We start from the raw sequence: 25,951 nt of genomic DNA on the forward strand, positions 1-25,951 counted from the left end.
TGCAGTGTTAGATATATTTAGGCATGTGTCTACAGAAGAAAGTACTTCTTCCAGAAGCTAACAAAGCTCTCATTCTAGGAAACTTAAAATCTTGGTCTGCAAATGCTCACCCTGTGGCTGTGTTTGCATTAGCAAGTTATTCACTGACAGCAGAAGCCAACCAACAGATGAAAGCAGGGGGTCTGGAGACCCCTACACATACACTACATACCTGTGTATATGTGTACATATACACATATTTATACAGGTACACATGGACATATATATAAATATATATGGATTGCCACTGTTGAGGCCAGCAGAAAAACTCTCACAGATTATATTACTAACAAGTGGGGCCGCTTAGGAAGCCAGCATATTCAGTATGTCTAAATCTACATGGCATGTGTGTAATTCCCATCAAGATTAGGCTTTTGAATTTGGCTCTGTTTAAATGTGGCCCTTCCTGTGGCCAGCCCTATTGCTGTCACACCCACACTGTGCTCCACACTGTGCTGGGAGGGACCTGCCTGGCTGCTAATCAGCAGCAAGGCCACTCCTGTCTCTGGAAGGCAGAGATAATTCCCAAGGCGTTACCCCGCTAAGCCTGTCCAGCTCAGCACCAAGTGCAGGCATTTGGAGGTACTCCCCTTCCCCGCCAAGCGGGATGATGGGAGAGAGGCCGGGGGCAGCAATGCAGCCTTCGCTGCGCATGCCCACTGCACCTCAGCAACCCAGCAAGGCAGCCGCCAACAGCACCGAGGTGCCTAAGCAAGAAGAAACATCCTTCTTCCAGTTTCCCCTACATGGTCTTCTTAAATCCACGCACTACTGTTAACATCATGACTCCCTGTCAAACATCAGAAAAGCATCAAAATGTCCCCATTTCATTTTGCTGGAGACAGAAAATGGCACTACACAGGCACAGAAGAGAAGTGAGGAGGTCTCCAGGCAATCTACTGCACTATTATTCCTCGGAGAACAAATACTGGAGGGACAGATAAAAATCTTTTTTTTTTTTTTTTTAAAAAACATTAGTTCAGGAGTCAATTGTGTGTAACGGAGCAGCTGAGACCACGCTGGCCTCAGGGCAAAATCCAGAGCGCACCTCTGACTCCTGGCCCCAGCACAAAGAGGTTGCTGGAAACCCTCTAATGTCAACGACAAGTCTGGCTGTCCAAACAAACAAGCATCCACAGTGACGGAGGCATATCAGAAAGCTGGCTGACCTAGCTGCTTACGGAGCAGAGAGACAATCGGCTGGAAACCCTCAGACAAAGAGTATTTCTGCCCTTCCACACGCAAGGAACTTCTTGCCATAGGACAAAAGGATGCTGCAGATAGTAAGCTTACCTAGTCTAAAAAGCAACTGGACAAAAGCATGGCATAAAGTCTATCAGGGTCTACCAAGCACAATAACAAATATCCCTGAGCCACACTGTACTAAAGATGAGGGAGTATTTAGAGGACATATCAGCCCACAGTTGCAACAATCCTATGACCTGTCTCAGGTGTCCACTACTGTCCAGGACACTGAGCTAGATGGACCTCAATATGACAACTGAAGTCTAACACTTCCAGGCAGTAGGTCATGTTGAAAACCAGTCATGAATATTTGCCTGAACACTGCCTGTGAACTCCAGTCACAGGAACACACAAGTGAAAATACAATTTTCTAGTTTCTACATTAACACAAATACATTAGTCAAAGTCTCTCAGTGGCTGGAACCAACAAAGGAGGAGATTACTTCATCAGATCCCATCTTACGCAGTCAGACAATGCAGGGCCACACCAGGATCCTTAAAATAGCAATTTACTGGAAAAAAAACCATTATGATTACAGATGCTGTGACGTGATTAATACCCCAAACAGAAAGATAAACTGGCAATCTAAAGTCTTTCAAATCAACAACTCCCACTGAGCTCACAAAGTCAATGATCAGCACAAAAATTGCATATCATTATATTATTTTATTTATTTAAAAACTCTAGAAAATGTAGACAGAACACAGGCATCTTTGTGTGTGGAAGAAAAGGCAATAAGCTTTTGATATCACTTAACACTGTTTATGAAACTGTATCCTGCCTACTGCATGCAAGAGGCCAGCAGCAGGGCTGCACAGGCAGAGCCTACAGATGCGACTACTCTCACCACTGGGTCAGAAGCTCTTGCTCTCTATTCAGAAAGAGTGTATGCATATTATTAAAAAAAAAAAAAAACAAAAAAAAAAACCCAAAACCATGCTGTTGAGATGTGCATCTCTGTTCATACCAGATTCACTATTCATCTCCCTAACATCTCTGATTTCACAGAAGAAATTTTGAGAAATTTCAGGATATTGATCACTGCAGGATATTTATCACCAGTAGCCAGAAAGGACTGCGTCCACAGTTTATACACAAGTTACAAAATGAACTTGGGAATGCATAAACTGAACAGCACTGTGCCCCTCCATTCCTCATCCACACAAGTAAAAATAATCTGGGACATGAATAGGTCACTTTCAATTCATGGATGGCCTTCGCTCCTCAAAAAACTCCTTCAAAGGCCTAACTCTTTATCTGCCTTGATCTCCCCTTTGATTCTCCTCCTGGCACTGCAATCACTAACTGCAGCCCATAGCTCTTCCCTTGGTTTTTTTTTTTTTTTTTGAAAATTAAATGATATCTGCTCTTTTCACCCATCCTGACTAGCTGCTCTTGCATGCAGGTGACTCTTGTGAGGTCCGCAGCAAAGCTTTTATATGGCTTAGCAAGACAGAAAAGGGAAACACGTCAGAACCTCAGGTTTTCTCCTTTCACTGCTGAGATTTGTTCTTGGAAAGCAGGCACATGTCACAGCTTGACCAGCCAGAAACTGGGATACCATCTGACAAATCTCTTCCAGCTCCAGGGGGAAAATGGCTTTCAGAAAGCACCTGAACTTTGAGGCACTTCAGCATTACAAGAGTGCATCTCTTTTAGTAGAGGTAATAAATTACACAGGCACCCACGCTGGCATGGTATGTGAGCATGTCCCCACCACAGGCAACCTCTTAGCAGAGCCAACAGCTAAAATGCTGGCTTGATGCCTAACAGTTAAACATTGCCCGCCTTCCTAAGACAAGACCCACCTCTACTATTGTATCTGAAGTTTCTGAAAGGCTACTCACTATTTGATGTAAATCCCTGTTTTCAAGAACAGTCAAGTTTTCCTCCTCCTTTAAAGAACACAGCTGCTCTGGGTAGCCCTTCAGAAACTGACACCATTCAAGATGAGAGGTGTTTCAAAGAGCTGCACCCACAGTAGCTCCACTAGATGTCCAGCATTCTTCAAATGCACCCTCAGATCACAAGTAATAGGCACCTGCTTTTTTCACAGCCTGTATTTTTTTAATTCAATGAGATTACCACACACATTTCAGCTTTGTCCCTTGTGTTGGCTAGTTTTAAAGAAATGTTACACACAAGTAAGAGGAAGGTGACAAAATGATCTTGGGGTCTCCATGTCACATTGTCCAGCTGCTAGTTGAGATCAGGACATAACACACCCAAAAATGTCCCACCTCCAACAGGAGGACAGCTGCAAAGAGAAAACTGGATCTTCCTCTAAATGACATTTTGCAGCCAGATGACAGAAGTATTGCTCTCCTGCACACTATGAGACAATGTAAAGGATGCTTATTTTCACCATGCTGTGTTGATAGCAATACCCATGTCCCTTTAGACTGCTTTTGGAATGGCACAGATTAAAGCAGCATTTTACAGCTGCAGCAAGCTCAAGAAGATAAAAAATTCCCTGTATGCACTTTTGTCATGTTCTCTTGCCTGCCTCAGGTGAGACTAATAGTCTGCCAGCACTGGACGTGACTCCTGTCAGGCGCCAGTCTTGCTAATTAAGTATTTTTGGCTGTCTCGGCATTGAACTCTGGGAGCATGAGGGAGATAAAAGCAAGCCACTGAGAGATCACAAGAGTCTGTGTGGTTGAGGACCTGGTCTGCAATGAAGAAGCAGGACCATAAGAGGGGTCTGAAGTGTTCTTCTAAAATGGTCGGTTGATAAAAGACCAAGGCATAGGTGTGGAGGGAGGGAACGATGATTTTCTGCCTCTGCCAAATTGTTAGTTTATTTCAAAGAGGACAGGAACATAGCGTGCGGAGGTTATCAGTGCAAACCAGCACCACAGGAAGCCAGATGCTCACTCTTTCACAAACCAGACCTCATTGCGTCGCCCATAAGGCTTCATAGGGGGGTCGTAACCATTGCAGAAGTAGAAATCCTTGCGGTATGCAGCTTCACTCCCCAGAGCAGACTTCAGCTTGGCAGCATAGTTCACGTAATCCACCTCTTTGGCGTAGCCACCAAACTGCCTGCAAAGAAACCAAACACAGAAAGGAGGTGAGCAATCCTGGCATAGCACAGAAAGGAAGAGAGAGAGTACAATAAATAGCCACAATATATTTAGCCATGCATTTTGATAAAGGTCCAGCACGCACTTGTGCAGGTGCTGTTCTTTGTGAACCAGCACACTTTGATTAAGTCTCAAGAGTTACACAGCCAGGGCACAGTCAGCCATTGGCAGACCCTAAACAGACGCCTCAGGCTCATATATATCAGTCAGCAGAATGGCCTTGCCCTTTGAACCAACGCCCTACCAGATGAACAGCTTCCTAGAGCACAAGGTTATCTCCAAGTCTGCTCAGCCCACAGTCCTTACACCAGTGCTGTCAACAACCATGTTTGCTGTGGTGTGCACAACCTTCTGCTGGAAGCCAGATCATGAAGGGAAGCCAAACTCTAACTAGCCCAAGGAAAAGCGGAGGTTGCAGCAGAGATGTTAGCAATTACAGTCCACAATTCTATTTAACAGGGGTGGGCTGGAACTGGTCTGGTTTATGTTGACCTGCCACCAACAGGAACTGTTTCCACATCAGTTTGCCCCTCACCACCTTGCCTCAGGGCCAAGGTTTGAGACAAAACAGCCTGTTCTTGCAGAAGTGGCCCATGCCCACAGCAAAGGCCAGGCAGCTGTCGCAGGCAAGGGAGGAGCCAGATAGTTTAGAGTCAGCCAAAATAGTTCAAGCAAGGATGCAAGGGAACATCCAAGGGGTTAAATACAAGGTGAAGAGCTTATTGCTATTGTGATGCTAGTTTGAGTCCAGGTCGTCAGTCAACAGTTGAAAACATTCAAAGATTATTTGAAGCAATGCAACGGCTGCTTGCTTCCATGATGGATTCTGGCATGTGTCCATCTAAATGAGGCTTCAGCTGACACCTGTAGTTTGATGCAAACCACACCAAAGGACAGTCTTGATGACTAAGAATCATCTTGATCCCAGAAAGTGGGGAACAATAGTTTTCAGAGATCAGAAATTACTCAGTACCTTCATATTCACCCTCTCTTCCTCTTCACGCCCCCAGGTAAAACAGAAAGTCTTTCAGGGCTAATCTTCACACTCATTTTCCCAGTGGAAAAAAAAAAATCCATATTCCAAATCAATGCAGCATGACCAATAATTAAAAAATAAAAAATAATAAAAACCACCTGTCTTCAGTCTAGAAAGACCCCTCCATCTCCTTCTACCACACATACCCCTTGTCCAGCTAGTCACCTGGTAAAATTAACACTGCTCTCCAGAGCACGCTAGAGACCTCAACTCCTGGGACTAAAATCACAGGATGCATTCCTTACGTGGAGTAAATGGTCATCTCCTGTCTCTCTTCAATCTTAATGCTTTCATCACTAGGAGAAGGAGGGTTGGCTTGAAACTGGCTTGGGATCCGCAGATAGACCTTCACTTTCTGCTGTAAGGAGCCATCTTCAGCAGGAAAAGCAGTGATGGAGACAGGAGCAGTCATGCCCATTCCAACTCCTGAAAGAGACATACAGACATTACTAAAGAAGTCAAAAGTTCTCAGGAACTCACAGAATTAACAGAAGATATACAAAAGCTAATTTTAGTTTAGGAAAACTCCTCACACTGAACTCCTTGTACAGTCAGTCAAGACTGAAGTCCTCTGGGGCATGCAGAAGAGCCACACTAGGCTTCTGCTTGGGCCAAACTCATCTCTCCACAGATTACACAAAGATCCAGGGAGATAAGGGCCCCAGGTGACCTCTGGATGGCTTTTTATTAGTTGTCCTGCTTTTGTGGCTCTCAAACCATGCAGCTCATGCAGCCGAGACACTCTGTTCTTCTGACAAATCACCTCTAACACAACAGGGTCTATTCTTCCAGGGCAGGTCAGGGGCACATGCAGATCTACATCAGTATTTAAATTGTTATCATCTGCACTTAGTGCTGAGGTCATAGCCAATACTGGGTAATAGATGCTTTCCCTTAAACTCTTCCAAATGCTTCCAGACATCCCACAAGTCCCAGTACTCCATAACTCAGAGCTGTTCTGGCTTTCAGCAGGACTCTCCATGCTGTCCACCACTTCAGGAACAGCGTGCTTCTTTTCTGCTCATTGCTACCAAGAGGTACCCTATAGCACTGAAAAATATTTTTATTTTCTCTTCTTCTTTCAGCAGTAGGGAACCTTCAAACCTCAGGATCAGGCAGCCACAGAACCAGTTGAGATCAAGTCATTATAAGGGTGCTGAAGCAATGGAACAGGTTGCCCAGAGAGGTGGTGGATGCCCCATACATGGAGACGTTCAAGGTCAGGCTGGACGTGACTCTGAGCAACCTGATCTGGTTGGAGATGTCCCTGCTCCTTGCAGGGTTGTTGGACTAGATGACCTTTAAAGGTCCCTTCCAACTAAAACCATTTTATGATTCTATGATCTTTCTCATCTATTTTGCTTTGATACCATACCTGTCTCTGTGGCACATGTTAGAGAAGGCACCCTTTCTCCTACAACAACAGCGATCATCACCTTTCCAAAACATGCTGCTGTAAACGCTGTTTCTCTCTGCATCCAGCTCCCATACAGACTATACAACTCCCTCTACGAGATGCCTGAGAAAGGTGTGCAAGCAAATGTATATGCCTCAGAACTACTCCATGGTCTTCTCCTCCTGCTGTGGATGATTACTGATGCACGTATTTTAGAAAATTGAGAATAAGAAGCAATCACCTGGAAGAATTATTCTAAAACATTACAAAGTATTATTAAAAAGCAAGCTCATTGTTCATTACCCTTTCATGAATAAAAATAGCCAGCATATGTGATAAAATATCAGGGTCATAAAAGTTATTTCACTGCCTACAAGGGCACATCACAGAACTAAAGTGCCTCAGATACCCAGGATTTCATCAGCTACTGCTCACCCAGGGAGCTGCGATAGATACACGTGTGTCTGTCCTCACGTTATCCCAGCTGCAAGGTAACCCATTCCTGCTTAAACAAATAATTTTTGAGCTTTTACCCTGAAACTGAGATGGGTTAGGAGTGGACTCATAGCATGATTTGGCTGGGCACACCTTAATCTCTGCCAAGTTTACTTTTCCCAGAGAGGGGCCATCCTCATCACAATTTCACGGTGCCAGGACCCACAAGCCAGGCAGGCCCACGATGCCATTGCCTCCAAGACTTTCACCAAACCTCTGCTCGTGCTGGTCAATCACAAACATTCACCAAGCCCCGTGGGGTGAGGAGTATCTCTCACCCTTGTCGTTGGTTCCTCCGACGTACTTGAGGAGCTTGAGCACCCCTTCCTTCGAGGCTTCGTCGAACGGCTTCCCCGCCACCTCCACCGCCGCGAACCGCCCGCCCTCGCACGTCCTCTCCTCGTAGCTGAGCTGCTCCTGGGGAAGGAGACGACGATGAGGAAGCCGCCAGCTGCCCAGAGGAGCTGGGAGGAAGCTGCTGCCCGGAGGACACCCGCTCCTCCTCGCAGCGCCTTTATCCCGCCCGGCCGCCGCGGAAACTCCGGGAACCGAGCCCGGCCGCCCGCCCCGCCACCTACCTTCTCCCCCTTGCTCAGCACCCGGTAGGGCCATGCCTCCACCGTGCTCAGCAGGGAGTTCTTGATCATGCCCAGCATGCTGCCGTTCCGCTCGGCCCGGCCCGGCTCGGCTCGGCTGGGCTCGGGCGAGGTGGGAGGGCCCGTCGGGCGCCCCGCCGCCTGCAGCGCCCCGCACCGCCCCCAGGGGGCGCCCAAGGGCCGCCTGTGCCGCGGCCGAGGCGGGGCCGGGACTTGGAGAGCGGGGCGGGGCCGGTGCAGTCGGGACCGGTGGGAGTGGGGTCGGGGGGAGATGCGGCGGCGGCGGGCCGTGGGAGCGGAAAGGCGGCGGCCGCGGGGGTGAAGTGATGGAGGACGTCGGGAAGTGGGAAGTGTAATAAAGTGCGGGAGCAGGTGGTATTCATCTGAGGGAGAGAGGAAATCTGAAAGAAACAAGATACAAGGGAGGGGAAGCACTGCCAGAAGCATGTAACGTATAGCATGGAGCGGCACAGCTCCCCTGAAACTGCAATATCATAAAGTTTATTGTTATTTTTTTAATAATAAGGTGGGGACCACAGCTGCTTTCTTTCAAGACACTGAATCTAAGGCAGTGCTCCGTGTCTCTGTGGCTGCCATAGCTGTTAGGTACGGGGTAGATTTTACAAAGCTGCTGATGGTATTTGCTCTCCCACTGCTGACCTCTGCATGCGTTCACAGCCCAGCCAGGTCCCTTCCCAGAAATATAAGTAAATTAACACAACAGGGGGCTTAGCCAGCTTATGTAGCTGGGTATATATATGTGCATGGAGGACGTGGATTCTTCATGATCACAAGTGGGTTTTAGTTGTATCAGCGATGTCAAAGACAAGCACCAGGTAGAGAAAGTGGCTTGCCCAGGACTGTTTAAGAAGAGGGTAGTGGAGAAAGGAACCAAATACCAGTCACTGGGGCAGCCATGGATCAGACCATGCTCCCCAGGCAAATGATGCAGAGGCACCTCAAGATGCCTGCTCAGCTAGACTTCTGCCTCCTCAAAGAGAAGGTGAGCGGCATGGAAGCAGGCCGATGTGTAACTTTACTATACTCTTAAAAAAAAAAAGAGAAAATGATAAAAGAAATGTGCCATTAAAGCATTTCCATGTGGAGAGAGAGGGTGGTGCAAAGACAAAGAAGTTAAAGCAGCTAACCGTGGTCGTCTGATCCAACAGGCCATGTTCAGGTCGGGGAGCAGGGCTGGATCCCGGCATAGACTTTTACAGAGTGAATGACAGGGGCTGCTGTCAGTGGGGATAAGGCCACAGATCTAGTAAATTATTAACCATTTATATAATTTGGTTTATTCACCATTATGCAAGAAATTGCAAAACTGTAATATACCTTGCGTTCTGCACCTTATTTGTTCTCTTAAAACAGTGAGCTTCTCCATTAAACTGTGGAATTTTGCTAAAAATACCAACTTGCATGTATCAGTATAGGAATAAATGGACTGAGTCAGACCAGAGGTCCATCTTGCCCAGTCCTTTGTCTCTGGCAAAAACTGGTGGTGGACATCTAGGTAAAATGTAGAAGCATGCAGTCATCTGGTCTGGCCTCCCATCTCCAGCCATCTGTGACTGAGGGACTCCCCTGAGCCAGAAGTCTTACCTTTCTGTTTCATGTTGGATTTTATACACCCTCAGGCTGCCAGATAAAATGCTAATATCTAAAATAGGAACATGAAAGCTGACATTTATGTTGTATTCTTCCTCTCACAGGCCAAAGTGACCAGCAGTCTCGATAGCCCCAGGCAAAGTGCGTAAAACATCCCCTGGAGGGACCAGCAGTCTGTGCAAGTGTGCAGCTGATGCTCCAGCACAGCCTAGTAGCTCTGAATGCAGAATAACAAGGAGGAGGTTGATGAGGTCTTTCTCTCCTGTTATTCCTTGTAATTTAGGTAAATATATTCTGGGATCAAAATACTCTACATTTCCTGAGAAATTGTGCTGACATCTTCACCAAAGGCACAACTGTATCTTTTTATCAGTCTTTTCACAGGCTTGATTTTTCCCTTGTGTAGTTAAGCAGTGTTTAAATTCCCAAGCAAAAGCCAAAGAAAGACTTTCCAAGTTAGAATTTTGTTATTTTCTAAAAACCTGAACTTGGAGAATTTACATCCGGGAAATAGTTATCAGATTGTCTCATACACGCCTCATACTCCCCCTCCCCTCAACTCCCAGCTCACAGCTAAGATGCTGACTGTGTTAATTCTTCTGATTCATTTTGAAAGATTTCATATGAAACTAGTTTTTCCTCTTTCCCTCTGGAGGTTATTGTAGTGTCACTGAACTTCTTCCCATAAGCTCGGGCCTTGGGAATCCTCAAATAACTAGTTTGCATCCTCATTGTTTATGATTGGAGAGTGTTTGCAAAACAACTGTCATGCCAGCCTCCCCCACAACCATTTAGACATAATCCATTCTTTATTTCTGTTCTTGTAAATTGCATCATCCAGACCTTTTAAAAAAATAGTTTTCCCCTCTTACTCTCCTGCCTATATTTCAACAGATTTCAGGTGCACAGTTGGCTGCAATGCTGAGTGGGAATCTGTATTGGATTTACCTTTAGAGACCTGAAGGGCAAGCCCACTTTATTGTCTTTTCAGTGCAGAATTTGATTTCTGCACTGTTTTTTATCACTGGTACTATCATCAAGTAGCCACAGGCAAAGACAAGTCTAAGACAGGGTATTCTCGGTACTCCCTGAGGCACCAAAGTCCTTGAGTTATATAGTTATTCTTTTTCTACAGATCTTAATTGTGCTAAAGGATGTTGGAAAATGTCTGGAGGTCAGTGCTTGCATGTGAAGATAGTCTGCAAATTAGACATCAACTGAATTATTATCTGTGATTTTAGGAACTGAACTGTCTCTTAAGCTATTTTAGAAAATCCTTCTAGACACCTATCTATGCCATTAGATATCAAAATAGTTTTGAAAAAACACCCCCTGGTTTCCAAGGGTCTTGGCAGAAGTCAATGCAATGTCCTTCAGAGTGCTGGAAATTCTGAACATATCTGCTGAATAACAAAGCTTTGAGTGCCCAGTTCCAGGTAGCTAAAAAAAAGCTCTTTGCACAAGACAGATGTTCAAATTAGGTCCCTAGAATCTGACACATCTTCAGTCTTGAAAGATGATGCACAGACCAAGGTTATCCAACCCTATCCACCCTCTGAACATGTGAATGGGGCATTCTTTGCACTGATGGAGAATAGGTTAAGGCTGTATTTTAAAACATAGCTTCCTCTCCCTCTCCCTGCCCAGCTGCAAGTGCCAAACACTAATCTATCTTTCTGCATTCATCAGGCGTTCAGCACTTTTGAAGATGAAATTCCCCAGCTGTGTCAGATGGAGTGCTGTAAAATTAGGACACAGGGAAATTCACCTGATCTTTATAGAAAGAGCTTCCTCTGGTAAGGAGAAAGAATGACTGTATAGCCTGAAGATAGTCACACTCAAGTAGACTGAGCTTGTCAACTCATTCTGCATGGGACACAAACAGCTATCACTGAAGAAAAGGGTTAGAGTTTACCTACTGACCTAAGCTTGAAAGGCAGCAACAAAATGCAGAAGTTCTGGTGTCCTTAGTAAAGCTGACTTATACTTGCTTTACTGTATCCTCTCTAGCAGCGTCCTGTGGAGAAAGGGTTAAGCAGATGAAAAAAAAAATAAAGGTTTCCCTTTTTTTTTTTCTGGTAGAGAATTAACTTCTCTGAGGTCTCCTGCGAGCATACAACCTTCTCCTATGCATCGGAAGTCTCCGCAGCTGAGTATTGCCACGCCTCTGGCTCTGCAGAGCGTTCAGTCGGAGAGGAAGGACAGTTTTGCTGATGACATTGAGGCGTTCGTTCAGTTCTTCCAGCCTTTTCCTTATCGACTGGACTTCCCTCACAAGATTGTCCACAGCCGCGGAGACAGGGCGGAGACTACAGAGAGAGTAATACAGGAGAATAACTCAGCGTGAGGAGTGTTCCTGAGCATAGAAAATAATTTACCATCACCTCGGGTTTGGTGGTGGGGAAGTTGCAAGGAACTATTAAAAGATGCTTCCAAAGCCACCCTGACCCTTGAGCGGTGGGAATTAATCTGAGATGCCCCTATCTGAACCCAGAAAACCATGAGCTTCAGGACCAGAATGAGCAACGTGCTCTTTCCATCACCACCAAAGCACAGCTGGCTCAGCGCAGAATGACAGCTGGTTTATGAGCTCCCAGAAGCACTTCACAGCACTCCTGCTTTAAGAGGGGAGATGAAAACCATTCTGCGTGGCTGAAACGAGCAAGGGTAGAGAAGAAGAGAGCAGCAATGCATGGGATAACTTATGAGGACTTCCAGGTGAAGGACTGTCTGCTGAGTGCCATGGTGCAGCTGTGACTGCACAGACCCGTGGTCACTCCAGGCTGTGACTCTGCCTGAGCTGAGGGAGGGGAAGAACCAGGTTTTACATCAGGATTTGGCAAGGTGAGGGCCACAATGATGCACCAGCATGCTTGGGGTAACCCTGACCCTTCCTTTGAGTGTTACAAAGACCTGATGATCATTCTAATCTTACCTAATATTAATTAGTATTAATTAGTCTTGCTGTTAACCAGGAACAGACATGGAGGGTAGGCCAGTGATTCCTGAGGATTACTGTCAGTCCTTAACATTTCTAACGGACTAGCTTGTGTCCTTACTGGCAAACTCTCAATTCAAAGCCCTATGCAGAAAATATGGCTGAATAGGCTCATTACATCTCCCTGGACTAAAGTTGGAGCTTTCCAAATACATGACTTAATATTGGCTCTGATAATCTTAGACATCAATGAATTTCAGCACTGGCAGTGTGAAAGTTGTGATGAATTCTGGGCTAATAACAACAGCCAGGGAGAAATCCACTTGATGCCAAAGGTCAACGTATAATCTATCAACCATATCCTTCTAAAGCCTTAATCTCTACAGATACTGTGTGACCTTCTGACTATGCCATTTTATTCTTCTAGCCTTTCCTCTTCAACTGGTTCAACGTGTAGCAGTTGCAGAAAGATTATTATTTTTTTTTCTGTTTCCTAAAGAGAAAGCTGAGTTATGGAAGAGGATGACTTGTTTTATGAACAATTCTGATGTAATTGATATGAGGTTTCTAGAAATTCCCAGATTCCCTTCTCCTCTCTCTCTTTCATTGCCTTTCCCACTTAGTTTCCAGAAATATGAGACTGAAGTGAGTGTACTCAATCATTAATATTTCCTGTAATGCAAAGTGGGAAATAAGAGAACATGGACTAGTGAATAGCTTTCTCAGATCTAGGTGGTACAGAGACTGAAATAAAAAGCATTACAGGCCAAATTAGCTTCTCCCTGCCCTGGGGCCAAGTCTATGTATGGATTTGTGGCACAATTCATTTTTCCATACTGTTCTCACAGGAGGTGCTGAGGACAGCCTACATTTTCTTTAGGATAATTCTTATAATACAGTCCTAACAACAGGGCATATTTGGCAATAAGTAGTCAGCAGAATATTCAGTTTACTAGGGTAACCAGAACTGCTAGCACAACAGATACCAAGACAGTGGGATTAATCTCCCCACACTTGAGCAATCTGAAAGGTAAACAAGATGAATCTCACTCAGGGAAGAACACCCAGGAGAGGACTGAATCCCACCTCTACATGAAGAGAGTTACCTGGAGAACTCAGGCAGTAAAGCATTTGGGTTGTTCAGCAGGGTGTGCTTCATTTGCCAGAAGATGCCATTTCCCCATTTCTCAAGTGTTTGAGTAATGCTGTTAATGCCTTCTATGTTGACCCTGTCAGCTGGGTTAGCAGGACAGCCATGGAAGAGAGGAAAATAAATGTGACAGAACAAGAAAACATGAGCCAGTGGTCTGAGTTTGATTCCATGCCCCATCACTTGAACTGAGTTGCAATGAAATGACAAATATTAAACATAGGGAGGATCTAAATTTAAAAGCAGGTAACTCTCCCGCACAACATAATTCTCTGCCTCCAGGTACCCAAGTTTTCTGCTGTCACTGGATTACCCCAGTAGATTATTTCTAAAACCATTTTTTCTCTCCAGAAATCTCAGCAGCTACCTAGGAATCAAGAGCACTCATGAATGAGCACTTTGTGTCTCACTCCAAAGGCAAAATAGGTGAATCTTCAGCTCTGAGTTACTGAACACCTCCCAGGCTGACCCACCACCTCTTACCGCCTTCTCTGTAGTTCCATTTCTGATGCTGGTCCAGAAAGTCCTCCTGGGATTTACTGCAGGGCAAGAGGATGAAGAAGAGAAAAAGAGGAAGAGTCACCATGATGGCTGTTTGTAGGCTCTTGACTTCCCCTTGCTCTGTGGAGACAAAAAAAAATCTTGCTAGCTGCTTTATTTCTCTCTTTCCTCTCTTTCACCACCTCTCACCTGTCACCCCAACATCAAATTTCACTCTGATGATGTATTTCTTTAAAACATTTTTCAAGTTGCTCAGCCTAGCTTTTACAGAAGCACAGGGACTGTTCTTTTTCACAAGTGCAAACCTCCTTACCTTTTTTTTCAAGCCACTGAGTGGTACAGAGATGCTTCATCAACTGGCGGCAGCTAGGAAAGTAGCTTTGCTTCTTATGTAGCCATGTTGGGACAGCACCTTTTAGCTATAAATGTTCTATCAATGTCAGGAGGCAGTACTACAAGGTACAGAAATAGCCACATCCCCACTTTGCAATTAGAGAAAGCGAGGTTCAAACCAGTGAAGCAATTAATTAAGGATTTAATAGAGGCCAGAATAAAAAAAAAAAGTTATTTTTGATCCGATCCACTAACCAGTGGTAATAACTGCGATGCTGCCCAGTGATGGAGCCTCAAAGGCAACCCCACCCCCTATCTACTGTTTCCACCTTGCCCTGATGTCAGGGGGTCAGTTCCTCCTGAGCAAATCTGCAGAGTAGGCAAGACAGATATATGAACTGATGTGAGCATTTACCTAAGCTTCGTGTCCTCTTTTGAATTTACCATCATTCTCAAGCCAATGGAAGTTAACTCTAACCTACAGGCCCTCCTGGACAAGTACTATCTCTAAATGTAAGCGAATAGGTCAGTCTCTCCACAGCTTACTCATGCTAATTTGTCATTCTGTCTTAATTAAGTATTCCCTCCGTGTTGAATCTGATATTTTATTTTAATTTTTTTTTAAATGTCATGAACAGCTGTTCTGGTAGAAGCTGGCTGGAAATACCAATTATGTGCATATTGAACATAGCAAACAGAAAAAATGCATTGCCAAGTTCATGGGTTTTAGTGATTATTTCAGTCATCTGTAGTCACAGTGATGGAGTGGCTCATGTGAGAAGTAAGCACATTCAGAAAATCCAAATTATTTCCCTGTTCAGGTACATGCATCAAAAGTCTAAGAACTCACTGCAAAATATAAGGACATTAAATTGCTTTTTGAATATCATATAACCCTCATCCCCATCTGGAAATAATTCAGCCACCTCAAAACCTACTAGAAGCTGTAGCAGATAAAGCAATACATAAATAAATCCTTTTGCTTTGTGCCTTTCTTGCATTCAATCACTAGAGTATTTTAATTGCAACTGCATTTATTTTTCCATATATTTAAAATAGAAGTATGAATATAAGCATACTGATGGAAAATGTCATGCTACTTTAAAAATATTACTTTCCACCTGTCAGGATGTATTTTGTACTCAGTATTCTTCTTCTAATTGCAGTACTCATTTAAAGGAAAAAAAAATAAATTACCTTCTTCCTATCTCTCACATACATACACCTCTTCCTCCCCTCAATTCAGAGCTGCCAAAATGAAGATCTCTAAGAAGGTTTGATGATATCACCGAGGCACATAATGAAAATGTCTTCATGGACCTCTTGAAACTATTTACATTGACACCACAACTCCTCTGCCTCTCTGCATTTCCAGATAAGTACCTTTATTTTTTCTCTTTCTTTTGATGACTATGCACTGCACATGCCTTTTTAATCTTCCCTGATGGGAAAGGACTTACCAGATGCCAACGTCTCTAATTGCAAATGATTTGAAAATGCTGCCAGCATCAAGGAGGCAGCGTGGCTTCCCAGCTCATTTTAAAACATCCTGAAGAGATTGTCCATTCCTTACCCTTTCCACTTCCCACCTGTTTCAATACCCCAGGGACGGGATACTTTGATCTTTCCATATTTGTTAAAAGAAGGGTGGTGATAAATTCCACCTACATCTGATGCTGAAAATCCACCCTACTTGACCTGAAACTTTTTAAAATATCAAGTGTCCAAGTGAATCACAAGACCCACACACTCTATTTGCAGGGCCCCTCACGAGCCAGTTTCTTTGTATCTTTGCTCCCTGCATTCCTGAGGGCCTACTGTAATTTATTATCATAGTAAACATCAGGTTATAATCATCTTTGAAACAGATTCCCATACCTCAGACACTTACAGAGAAATTGAGCAATCTTCCCCCTCTTAGGTGGAATTGTAGAAGGCAAATGGATATTCACTAACAAAGTTTCTAGCAAAAAAAAAGTATGCGGGGTCATCGGTAATAGGAACCAGATCCCAAGCCTGTTGCAAATATGTCTTTGTATCCGTTGCAGTGTCACACTGGAAAATACTGTCAAAGGATGGACAAGCAGGGAAACCTCTCTTACATCCTTCAATGAAAAAGCTTCTAAGTCCAGAGAATAACAATAATAACATAGTAGCTTTGTTATTGTTACTGTTAATTACAATAACATGGCATGCTCTCTGGCAGAAAATGACATCATATTCTGCCCTTGGAGCAGAGTAGGCTTAGTGATTCACTGGACAGTCCCTTCATCTGCAAGCAATGAATACAGACATATTCATCTCATTATTACACATATTTTTTTTTTTTTCTTTTAACCTCTCAATTCCTTGCTCCGACATGATAAAAAAATCTCTGCTAGCTCAATACCCTGAACACAGCCCAGCCGGGATCAGCAGTTGTGTCATCCAAGCCTGAATCCCTGCCCCAAAGCCAAGAAGTGTTGTCAGGATTTGAACTCATATTTCTATATCCCTCTCCTGTTCACCCTTTCTATTTCTTGCTACTCCAGTATATTCCATTTCCAGTGCTCAGTCATCCCCACACAAAGCAGGGAATGACAACTGAGCGCTGAAATTTCACTGGTACCTGCCCCAGACTGACACACCGAGGTCAAATTTGATGACTAAAGTTCACTAGTGCTCATGGGTTGTGTGGCCTGCTAGGATGTGGGGGAGTTGCCTGGGTTATCCTCTCCTAGCTTCATTTCAGAGAGCCCTCTCTCACCTGAAGCCTGAGGAGAACACACGGACACGCAAGCCATTGCATTATGACTCAGAGCTTGCCTGCCCCCTTCTATCTCAAGAGGGCTTGAAACCTTTCCCTGCACTTCTGACTGCTCTGAACGCATACACCCTCCCGATGCCATGCATGAGCATCCTGCTGTGTTAGCTCAAGCCGGTGCTTGCTTTGAGAGGAGAATTTTGTTGGTTAGAGTTAGCAATCACTGTAGTGATACCGAAAATGAAGGATTTTTTTCTGCAATATTGGACTGCAAGTGAATTAGCTTTGTGGTTTTCATTTGAGATCTGCTCTCCTCTCATTATTTTCCCAAGTTCCTTTTGAGCTACTTTCAAAGTAAAGCTGAACAGTGATATTGGGTTTTGGGTCATTTGCTGAGAAATAAAATATACTTTTAAATGAATCAGGGAGTTTGATCTCAGGTAAATCAAAAATACATAAAATGTAGCTCTCACTCCAACAGTAATGGATATTTAAGCATCAAAATAAGTTTAACATTCTCAATTTTGTAAAGGATCTCAATAGATAATAAAGATATTTTTGCAGACTGTTGGGATTTCTCTATCTTTATTTCCATACACGATATTTTAACAGTATTTTAAGGTTATATTGCTTACATATACCCATCTAAAATCTTCTGGTTTATGTATGAAGTCAAAGAAGGTTTAGGTGCTATGAACCAAACGGCTTCACATTAAAAAAGCATATAGTAGATGCACACAATTTCTCAGTTAATGCCTGTTCTGCCAGAGCTCCCAGGCTGGGATCCTGAAAAAAACTCTGAGCTTTCAGAGGAGAAAGCTGCCAAGACTGCAAGTCCAGAACAATAAAAAAATTTGCAAGCTCTACTTCCAAAGTGGATGGCATTTGTTAGCTCTGCAAGCAAAAGACGTCAGGGTAATATAAACATTAGCATATGCTTGTACTATTATGTAATGGTGGAAAGATCAAGAAAAATGCCAAAAGCAATTTAAAAAATGAGATCCTACGATATTAACCCAGCCACAATGGTACAGCTAGGATATCACCTGTTTTAAAGGTCCTTGTTAAAAATCTATTGTAATGTGTTATTCTTTGGTTTATAGGTGTGTGGGTATAATGCTGTATGTTGGTACATGCATGCACCGAGCTTTGGGTTATGTAGGAAGCACAATATATTGACTTTTTCAAGTCTGGCAACATATTTGAATTACACAGTGCTTTTGCATATAATTAAGAGTGACACTACTCTTTTTCTACCTGAATGTTATGTGAAAGCTCTTTGCACCTGAGTCCCTCAAACAGCCTGACCCTCCTGCTAAACGAAGGGATCTGATTGACAGCCCTGATGATGGACAGCTAGGGTGATGCTGTTGCCAGCAGGCAGGCATACTGATGCTAAAGAAGAAGGAAAAAAAAGCTATCTAGGTGTAAAGCACACATCTACTGCAAATCATAACATTAGTAAGGTACTGTTGGTCTTGAGGAGGAAATATACACCTTCTGCCTCTTCTCCAGGTGTACCTGCTTTCTCAGGATTATCTCCATCTCTCTCTCATTTAGAACTTCCCTCTTAAGAAGTTTCCTCTCTCCCTGGACAGGCACCTTACACTCTCCATGTCTGGCTGTCTGTCTCTCTCTCAGGATTTGCTTTCTCTTCTTTTCTTCTTTCACTCTGCACACCCCTGTTCTCTGGAAATGTAGGTAGCAATCCTCCAACCTCCAAGTCCATGCCAGTCTGCACAAGTCCCCTTCTCTCCTGGCTCTTCCCACAGGTGCGTTTAGAGTCCCTCAACCCAACAAGCTCTTTCCAAGGTGCATGGATGTGTCTCCTCCAGAAGAAGAAACAAAAAGAAGGCAGAGAATTGCACACAAGTGTTACCTGTGCTCTTGAGGCCAGTCCTTCTGTCACGAGGCTTCCAAATCTCTGCCTCCCTGCTCCTCTTCTCTGGATTTCAGCTTGCAATAAGTGACGTATCCCTCTTCATTTCCCCGCTTTCCACGTTTCCACAGTCTTTCTGTGGAGCCTCCTCCAGCTGTACCTCTCCTACCCCTCCCTCCCACTCCTGCAAGCTAGCCATCTCCCCCACACATGGGAGCCTTATGGGAAGGAAAGCCTGGGCGGTGGAGCCTCTCTTGAAAGCAGCTCCGTCTGCAAGGACACCCGTATATCTTTGCCCCTGGTTCTTCTGGGCAGCTCTCAACCGCTGGCTCTCCGGCACAGCTGTACAACTTCTCTTACGAGTCACAGTTTCCACTATGCAGTGCTTCTCTCTGGCTGCTTGAACCCTCCGGCCATCCAGCCATGAATTTATTCACCACGTTGTTCCTGCCTTTTAACAAACATGCCAATTAATTCCCTGCTGATTAGTTCATTCCCGATGCGCTCTGCCAAATCTATTTCTGGTGGAATAAACAAGGAGGGATGAATCAGCTGCAGTGTTGTTATTTTTTTTTCCCCCTGCCCCCCTCCCCCAGGTCTGTGCCTGCCAAATCAAACAGGCTCAGGTCTGGTCAGTACTCAATAAAGAGATTTCCAAAGAAACAGAAGGTGTTAAAGGGATGTTTTGTGTGAAGCAGGAGGTGGACCCCTGACTCTGGTCCTATGTCTGTGTCAAAATGACATTTCACTGTGATTTGAGAGGATGTGCAGCCGCCACAGCCCGAAGCTACGCAATAGCTGCACACCCAGGCTCATGACTGGACCCATGGCACTGCTTGCGAGTCCCTTGGCCAAATCTGCATTCTTCCTGATATTACTTCTCCAGTATCAGCTGGCAACACCAACCTCTCTGTTTCCTGACCAGCCTATTCTTATTTAACTCAATTTTACGCAGCCAAAATGTCTGCACTCAGCAGTGAGGAAAAAAAAAAAAAAAAGATGCTTTTCTCACAGCGTGAAGGACTGTCCAGCCACTCAGAATAAAAGCAAACACTCAGAAGTAAGGAGCCAGAGGATATGTGCAAGTGTTACAGACAGAGCAGTTACAAACGTAGTATTATGATTGCAACAAAGTGATGCTGGTTTACGCCAGGTGAGGAGCCAATCGGGAGGAAAGCTGAGTGGCATCCTTCCTAAGCACCGTCCAGAAACATCAACCAGCACTATCACTTAGTCAGCCACTTAAATCCACTCAAAAGAGAGGTCAACCGGGACCACACTCAGGGGTATCTGCTTCTCTGACACCAGAAGCATGTGGTTTTGGCTGCTCCTGCTCCCCCAGTCCCACTGGCTCTGTGGCGGGGAAATTTCTGAGACTGCCTTGTTTATGGAGCCTTGCCACTGAAGCAGCAGGACACTCATTTGCAAAGTTATAAAACACCAGTTTTCAAAAGCAGCCCACAACATACAGGCTTAACACAGACCAGCCTCCGGAGGAACTGGAAACCTATTTTTTCAGAGCTCAAACAAGCAAACAAAATGTCCAGGCAACAGGCAAATAACCCAAACAATAATCTGTCTCCAGCTGTTCCCCATTCAGCATGCAGCAAACACAGTCCTGTCATGCTGCTGTTGCAACTCCCTGCAAAGAGGAAACAAACTGCTGATGGCCAGCGTGGGATGGGGATGCTGGATGGAGGAACGTTCTGAGCAAGGACCCCTCCACGGCATGGCACAGAGACGTCTGCTGAGCAAACCTGATGGGGAAACCCACACAGGAGCAGTAACCCACTCCCGAAACCCTGGTCCAAATCCAACTCCTGCTGGTGAAGGGTCGCAGCGTGTGCCCGATATCCTGGTTTTGTGCTGGAGGTGTGCTACCTCAGCCTGGCTCTCTAGAAAGCAGAGAAATTCCCCATACCCTGTGCCTCCTCAGGGGTTAGGAGGGGAGGCAGAACAGGAGGGAGCTGTAGCGCTTCCCTTTCCTGTCTCCTGCCTGCTGCCATCTACATCTTCACATCCCGGTGATGTGAAAGGAGCACTGCCCAGCCCACTGTCACCACCATGGCTACATTCAGATAGGGACACCCAGCGCCCATGTACCATCACTGTACCATACTAAGCAAAGACTGGGAACCTTAATATAACCAACTAACAGGAAACTCACATTTTAATTTGTTGCCACAGCTCAATGACTGTGTTGTAAGCAAATGCAGGGTGTTTAATCTGCTCTCCTGCATGAGGATTGCTGCTTGCAGTCGATTTTCTAAACTTGAGTAATCTCAGCATGAAGCTGGTAGCTTGTGATAGGCAAACAGGCTACTGCACACGTCTGCCTATGGTTCTCTCAGGACACACAAGAGCTCCGAGACAGCAAAATCCCCCCAGCGAGAACAACATCTGCAGAAACATTTGTGCTCATTTTCCCAGACCCTGATTTACCCTGCAGCCTTTGGGCAGGTGCAGATTTAGCAAGCTGAGGGCAAAAAGGGCTCAAACCCAGGGGCATGTGGCACTGCAGTAGCTGTGAGTCTCCTCAGCGCTGCTGCTGTGTTTGGACCTGGCTGCCATATACACACTGAGCCAAAATACCCTCGGAGTGGAAAAGCTGGACACCATGAGTGAGATGGAGTCACAGAGGAATTCCTGACACCTCTCAGGGACCAGAGGGCTGGCTGGCTGGGAGATGTTAACAGCCGTAGGGCTGGAGACTTTTTAAAAGTCCTTACAAGAGCCAGCATGGATTTCAAGAAAGCTCTGAAGTGCCACAGATGCTCCTGTGCAATTATCAGGATTCTCAGTCTTTGGAGCTGCCCCAGGGATGGCCAGCCACTGCTGGGCTCTGACTTGCCTCAGCCTCGTGCACAAGCTGGGAAGCAGCCTGCCTCAAACAGCTCCTCTCTCCCCAGCCTGGCTTATGGGGTCGGTCACCTCCACCATCGCAGTGCTGGTTCTCCTGCCTGCCCCTGTGCAAACCGCCACTGCTTGGAGGTCTTGCCCACACAGCTGCAGTTACTTCTTTCTCACGTCAGATCAAGGCAAGTGCTGAGCACCTGTTAAGTGTTGCTCTCCGCTCTGGTACCACTTCATGCCTGCTTTGGACTGCTGCAAATCAGTGACTGAAATGTCTCTGCTGCGTGAGGCTTCCTCCCTTGCCCAGCTGGGATGAAAGCAAGGGCTGTCTGTGTGTCGCTGCTGCAGGCACGGGCACCTTCAAAAGGACTCAGACCACCTGTGGCATAGCCACGAGCTCATGCAGGGAGGCAAGGCTGTCAGAGGAAGCCACAAAGAACAACAGGGGACACAGGCCTGGCACTGAGAGCCTACACAGCACTTCACAGCATGTATTGACCAGGTGCTGTCAGACCAGCTGGTCAGAAGGCAGAGGGTAACTCCCAAGGGTGCATCAAGATGTATGCTGGGTGCTGGGAAGTTTGCAGGATATTGCAGCAGATGCTGCCTCCCCTTGTGGATAATATATCCCTCTCCTTATCTTCATTTATTGTTTTTCCAATACACTATTGGGCACTCCTCTCCAGGCTCACAGCCACAGGACCCCCAGCAATAGAAGAACAACACTGGGACTGGAAGAGTCTCTAGAAATGGACCCTTCAGAGGTTTGGCTGAGGCAGCCCCGCATAGTAACTCCTTCAACTAACACACACTGTGCCTGCCCTGTGACAGCACGTGGGCACACCACACAGCCTTGGGACTTTTGCTCCTGCTGGGGTGTTCAAAGGGCATTGATTTTACTACCTGGGCTCATTAGAAACTCTACAATCATCTGCACTATTTAAAATTTCCTAATGTGTGCTTGCTGTAGGTACCAGCAAACTTGGAGTGTTTTGCACCTGCTAGAAATGTCACTTTTCCTGGTTTTACTTGCTTTTGTTGTTTCTTCATGTTAGCCTTCACTGCTTGATTGCATTTTATGTTGTTGTTTGAACAAGTATTTCCTATTTATTGCAATATCTGCTGCCATGTGAATCCTCTGTCATGGAGGGACTCAGCCAGGCATGGGAGGAAAGAGGATGGTGCTCTTGTCCCCATCCATGTACCCATGCAAAGGAGAAGGGCAGGACAAGAACAGGTAAAAGCATTAGTGTAGCATTAACAGGAGTGCAAACATGCAGGTTATTTCTTCTCTCCAGACACCTGGAGGAAGGGACAGCTGAGAACAGCTCCTCTTCCAGCAGCTCATCAGGAGGCGATTGCCCCTCTGATCTTACGGCAGAACTGCATCCACAATCACTCCATCCTGCTGCTCTGCCCGTGACCTGCTTGAGGACCTTCAATAGCAGTGGTTAATGCCGGTCCTTTCGGTACCAGAGGTTCTTGTGCAGGCAAGCTGGAGAAGGCTGTAATTTCTGGCAGAAAGGTGGCAAAAAGCAAAGCCGCAGAATGTGGGGCCTCACCAGTTAACCCTGCCCCGCTGCAGCCCAACCCAAACCTTTCTCTATTTGTTTGCATTAGTCCCGTCCTTTACTAAGTGATTGGCACCTGTACAAGGGAAATCACTACGAAAACAGCAGGACTTTTCATCTGTGGGACGATCAGTGTAGGCTGGTCCAGTGCCTGGAGTGGAAGAGAACTGAACAAACTGATTAACTGATTGCAAGGGAGGAGGGGTGTTATGCATAGCCTGTCCCAGAAAGAAATAAAGGAGGAGAAAAAAAGATAGCTGCAACCTGGGTGCAGGGCTGGAGTGCATTATCTGGGATTTCTGGATAAGGCAGCTGTCCCCACATATCGCGTTCCTGCTACTGTTCAAGGACATCACCCCCGTCCTTTCACGTGGACTGACAGCAAGAAGTTACTGAAAGAGGTAACACTGAAAAGGTTTCCTTATGGTGTGTCCCACCATTTTTAAGCTAAGCACAAAGTCTTCTGCACTGCCTCTGTTATGTGCACCCTGTATATCACTACAATTTGTGTAGGTCAGGTGAATATTGCATACCTATACAGCAACTCCAACACGCCAGCATTTCAAAGGGCATGGATCAGGGAAGAAATCAGGCATTCAGCAGGCCACAGCAGATTTTCCTCAGGCTGGGTCTTCACTCTACACAGAACAGCAGGTACCAGTGTGGGCAGAGAGGGCTTGCACAGGCTTAACACTGATGAGGGGCTAGTGGCTGCGGATTTTCATGCTTTTTGGCTTGTAACACTTTTCTAAACAACCACACTGCCAATCCAAAGCTCTCAGACTTCCAAGCTTAACTCCAAGTATCTCATTTTTCAGCATCTGGCTTTTTCAAACTGCTTTGGAAAAAAAAAAAATTAAAATGAACAGCAACATTCACATAAATGAATGATTTATTTGCAACTTCAGTTTTATTTTCACAGCTTTTTGATTGATATTAGTACACTTGACAGGTCCAATCTATATGCAAATCAGCTTACATTCACAATGTAAAGAAAGAAAACTTCATTTCTCATGCTTTGCAAATCATTACATCCTCTGAACACTTTGCTTAGTCATATGTTCCTCAAAAGCATCAGTTTTCACCACAAATCACTTGTCCTTGCTATCCATTAGCCTCAGAGATCTCAGGGCTTGGGGAATGAGCCATTTTTGTGGGGATGCATGAAATCAGGAGTGGGCTATGCTGTACTGCAAATGTACAAGCAGTGGATGTGTGTGTGCCAGTTGTTAAGAGATCACAAATGAGGACACCAGATTTTTTGGTTCCCGTTTCTGGCTGTTTTCTGCCACACCTTTGCTGCCAGTTGTAATCGATGCCAGAAACATTTTCTTAGAAAGCTGTTCTTCTTGTTCCTGTGTGTCACAGACTTTGCTAACTGAGCCTTGAAAAGGATCCAGGACCTCTCCTGTAAATATTTACATAGATACAGGATCGTCACTGCTCTTAAATCAAAAAGTGGAGGAGGGGAAATGGCATATGGAACAGAAAAACTCTGTATTCACAAAGACCTCAAAGGGAAGGGAAAAAGAACAACTCTGATGGCTTCTCCAGAGTTTGCCACCTGGGACTGCCCCCCTAAGCGCTGTGTTCTCAGGAAGGCCCTGTTCTGAAGCCTGATAACATCAATGGAAAAAAATCCCTCTGGTACCAAAAGGTTTTGGATCAGGAACTACTCTATTTCCAGTTCACATATCTGGAAAAAAAAAATTATCTTCACCAGCTAGACCACCTGGTGTCTCTCTTCTGCTCCTTTGTTATTGTTATTATTTAAACAGTTTCAGGACAGATGTGGACAGGAAAGGGTAAGTACATTATTCACAGGAACAGTGCCTTAAACAGGGGAAAGCAGCAGCAGCAGCAGAGGCTGAGGAAACTTGATGTGTTCTTTAGCCAATCAGACTCTCTTTTGATGTATTTAGCCAACACTTCTGTCTCTTCTTCTGTGACAAAGGAGTCAGCCTTGAGAGTTCTCACACAGATCATGACCTGAAGAAGTGGTGGTGTTAGATGGCCCGTGCATGGGTCTGGGAATCAGGAGCTTGTGGCTTTGGGGAAGCCACAAAACCCTCCTTGCGCAATTTTCCCACCGTAGGAAAGGAAGAGTTCACTTGTTAGCTTACGGCGGAAGGCTGTGGTGAAGACCGAGGGCAGATTTGAAGTACAGCCTGGCGGTCTCTTGTAATTAAGCAAAAAAAAACCCATTGCAAAATAAAAGGAAAGCAACAAATAAGATTTATTCCAAGCAAAAACTTCTAAGAATGAAGGCATATATTTATACCAAGAATAACTTAAAGGACTGGGACTTCCTGTGTAAACCACTTCGGACAACAAGCGTATTTTTGCATGTGTCTGTGCCCTGCACGCTCGCGCAGGCTGTCCTTGGTCACGGCTCGCTGCCACCAGCCCCCACCGCCCTGCGGGTCTCTGCCCCCGTAAAACAACAGGGAGGAAACAAAAGGCGATGGAGAGCTTTGG

At 45.3% G+C, this 25,951-nt stretch overlaps 2 protein-coding genes across 4 annotated transcripts; both read right to left on the reverse strand.

Annotated features, from left to right (window-relative positions):
* Positions 1-1,931: 1,931 nt before the first annotated feature.
* On the reverse strand, positions 1,932-8,021 carry HEBP1 (heme binding protein 1). The gene is made up of 4 exons (XM_086751477.1): positions 7,877-8,021; positions 7,577-7,715; positions 5,653-5,833; positions 1,932-4,330 (listed from the first exon to the last, which is right to left on the reverse strand). The coding sequence occupies exons 1-4, from the start codon at positions 7,952-7,954 to the stop codon at positions 4,159-4,161; spliced, it is 570 nt and encodes a 189-aa protein (XP_086607603.1). The 5' UTR covers positions 7,955-8,021; the 3' UTR covers positions 1,932-4,158.
* A 2,274-nt stretch (positions 8,022-10,295) lies between these two features.
* Positions 10,296-19,581, reverse strand: LOC147602099 (uncharacterized). Of its 3 annotated transcripts, none has more exons than XM_086740100.1 (5): positions 19,050-19,581; positions 14,077-14,214; positions 13,550-13,679; positions 11,626-11,814; positions 10,296-11,522 (listed from the first exon to the last, which is right to left on the reverse strand). In XM_086740100.1, the coding sequence occupies exons 2-5, from the start codon at positions 14,177-14,179 to the stop codon at positions 11,498-11,500; spliced, it is 447 nt and encodes a 148-aa protein (XP_086596226.1). In that variant the 5' UTR covers positions 14,180-14,214; positions 19,050-19,581; the 3' UTR covers positions 10,296-11,497. The 3 variants fall into 3 exon arrangements, with proteins under 3 accessions (XP_086596226.1, XP_086596225.1, XP_086596224.1); XM_086740099.1 differs by adding an exon at positions 18,428-18,565 and having other exon boundaries at positions 10,296-11,814; XM_086740098.1 differs by having other exon boundaries at positions 10,296-11,814; positions 19,050-19,579.
* Between the last annotated feature and the right edge of the window lie 6,370 nt (positions 19,582-25,951).

The sequence above is a fragment of the Chlamydotis macqueenii genome, chromosome 1 (assembly GCF_036417535.1).
Source record: "Chlamydotis macqueenii isolate bChlMac1 chromosome 1, bChlMac1.mat, whole genome shotgun sequence".
NCBI lineage: Eukaryota > Metazoa > Chordata > Aves > Otidiformes > Otididae > Chlamydotis > Chlamydotis macqueenii.

Excerpts from the sequence above, each read along its gene's own strand:
- HEBP1 (XM_086751477.1), bottom strand. The coding sequence starts at position 7,954 with ATGCTGGGCATGATCAAGAACTCCCTGCTGAGCACGGTGGAGGCATGG. Across the intron at positions 5,834-7,576 it reads CGGAGGAACCAACGACAAGG|GAGTTGGAATGGGCATGACT; the intron begins GTGAGAGATACT and ends TGTCTCTTTCAG. Across the intron at positions 4,331-5,652 it reads GAGATGACCATTTACTCCAC|GCAGTTTGGTGGCTACGCCA; the intron begins GTAAGGAATGCA and ends GTTTCTTTGCAG.
- LOC147602099 (XM_086740099.1), bottom strand. The coding sequence starts at position 14,179 with ATGGTGACTCTTCCTCTTTTTCTCTTCTTCATCCTCTTGCCCTGCAGT. Across the intron at positions 13,680-14,076 it reads ATGGAACTACAGAGAAGGCG|CTGACAGGGTCAACATAGAA; the intron begins GTAAGAGGTGGT and ends CTGCTAACCCAG. Across the intron at positions 11,815-13,549 it reads TTACTGCCTGAGTTCTCCAG|TCTCCGCCCTGTCTCCGCGG; the intron begins GTAACTCTCTTC and ends CTCTCTCTGTAG.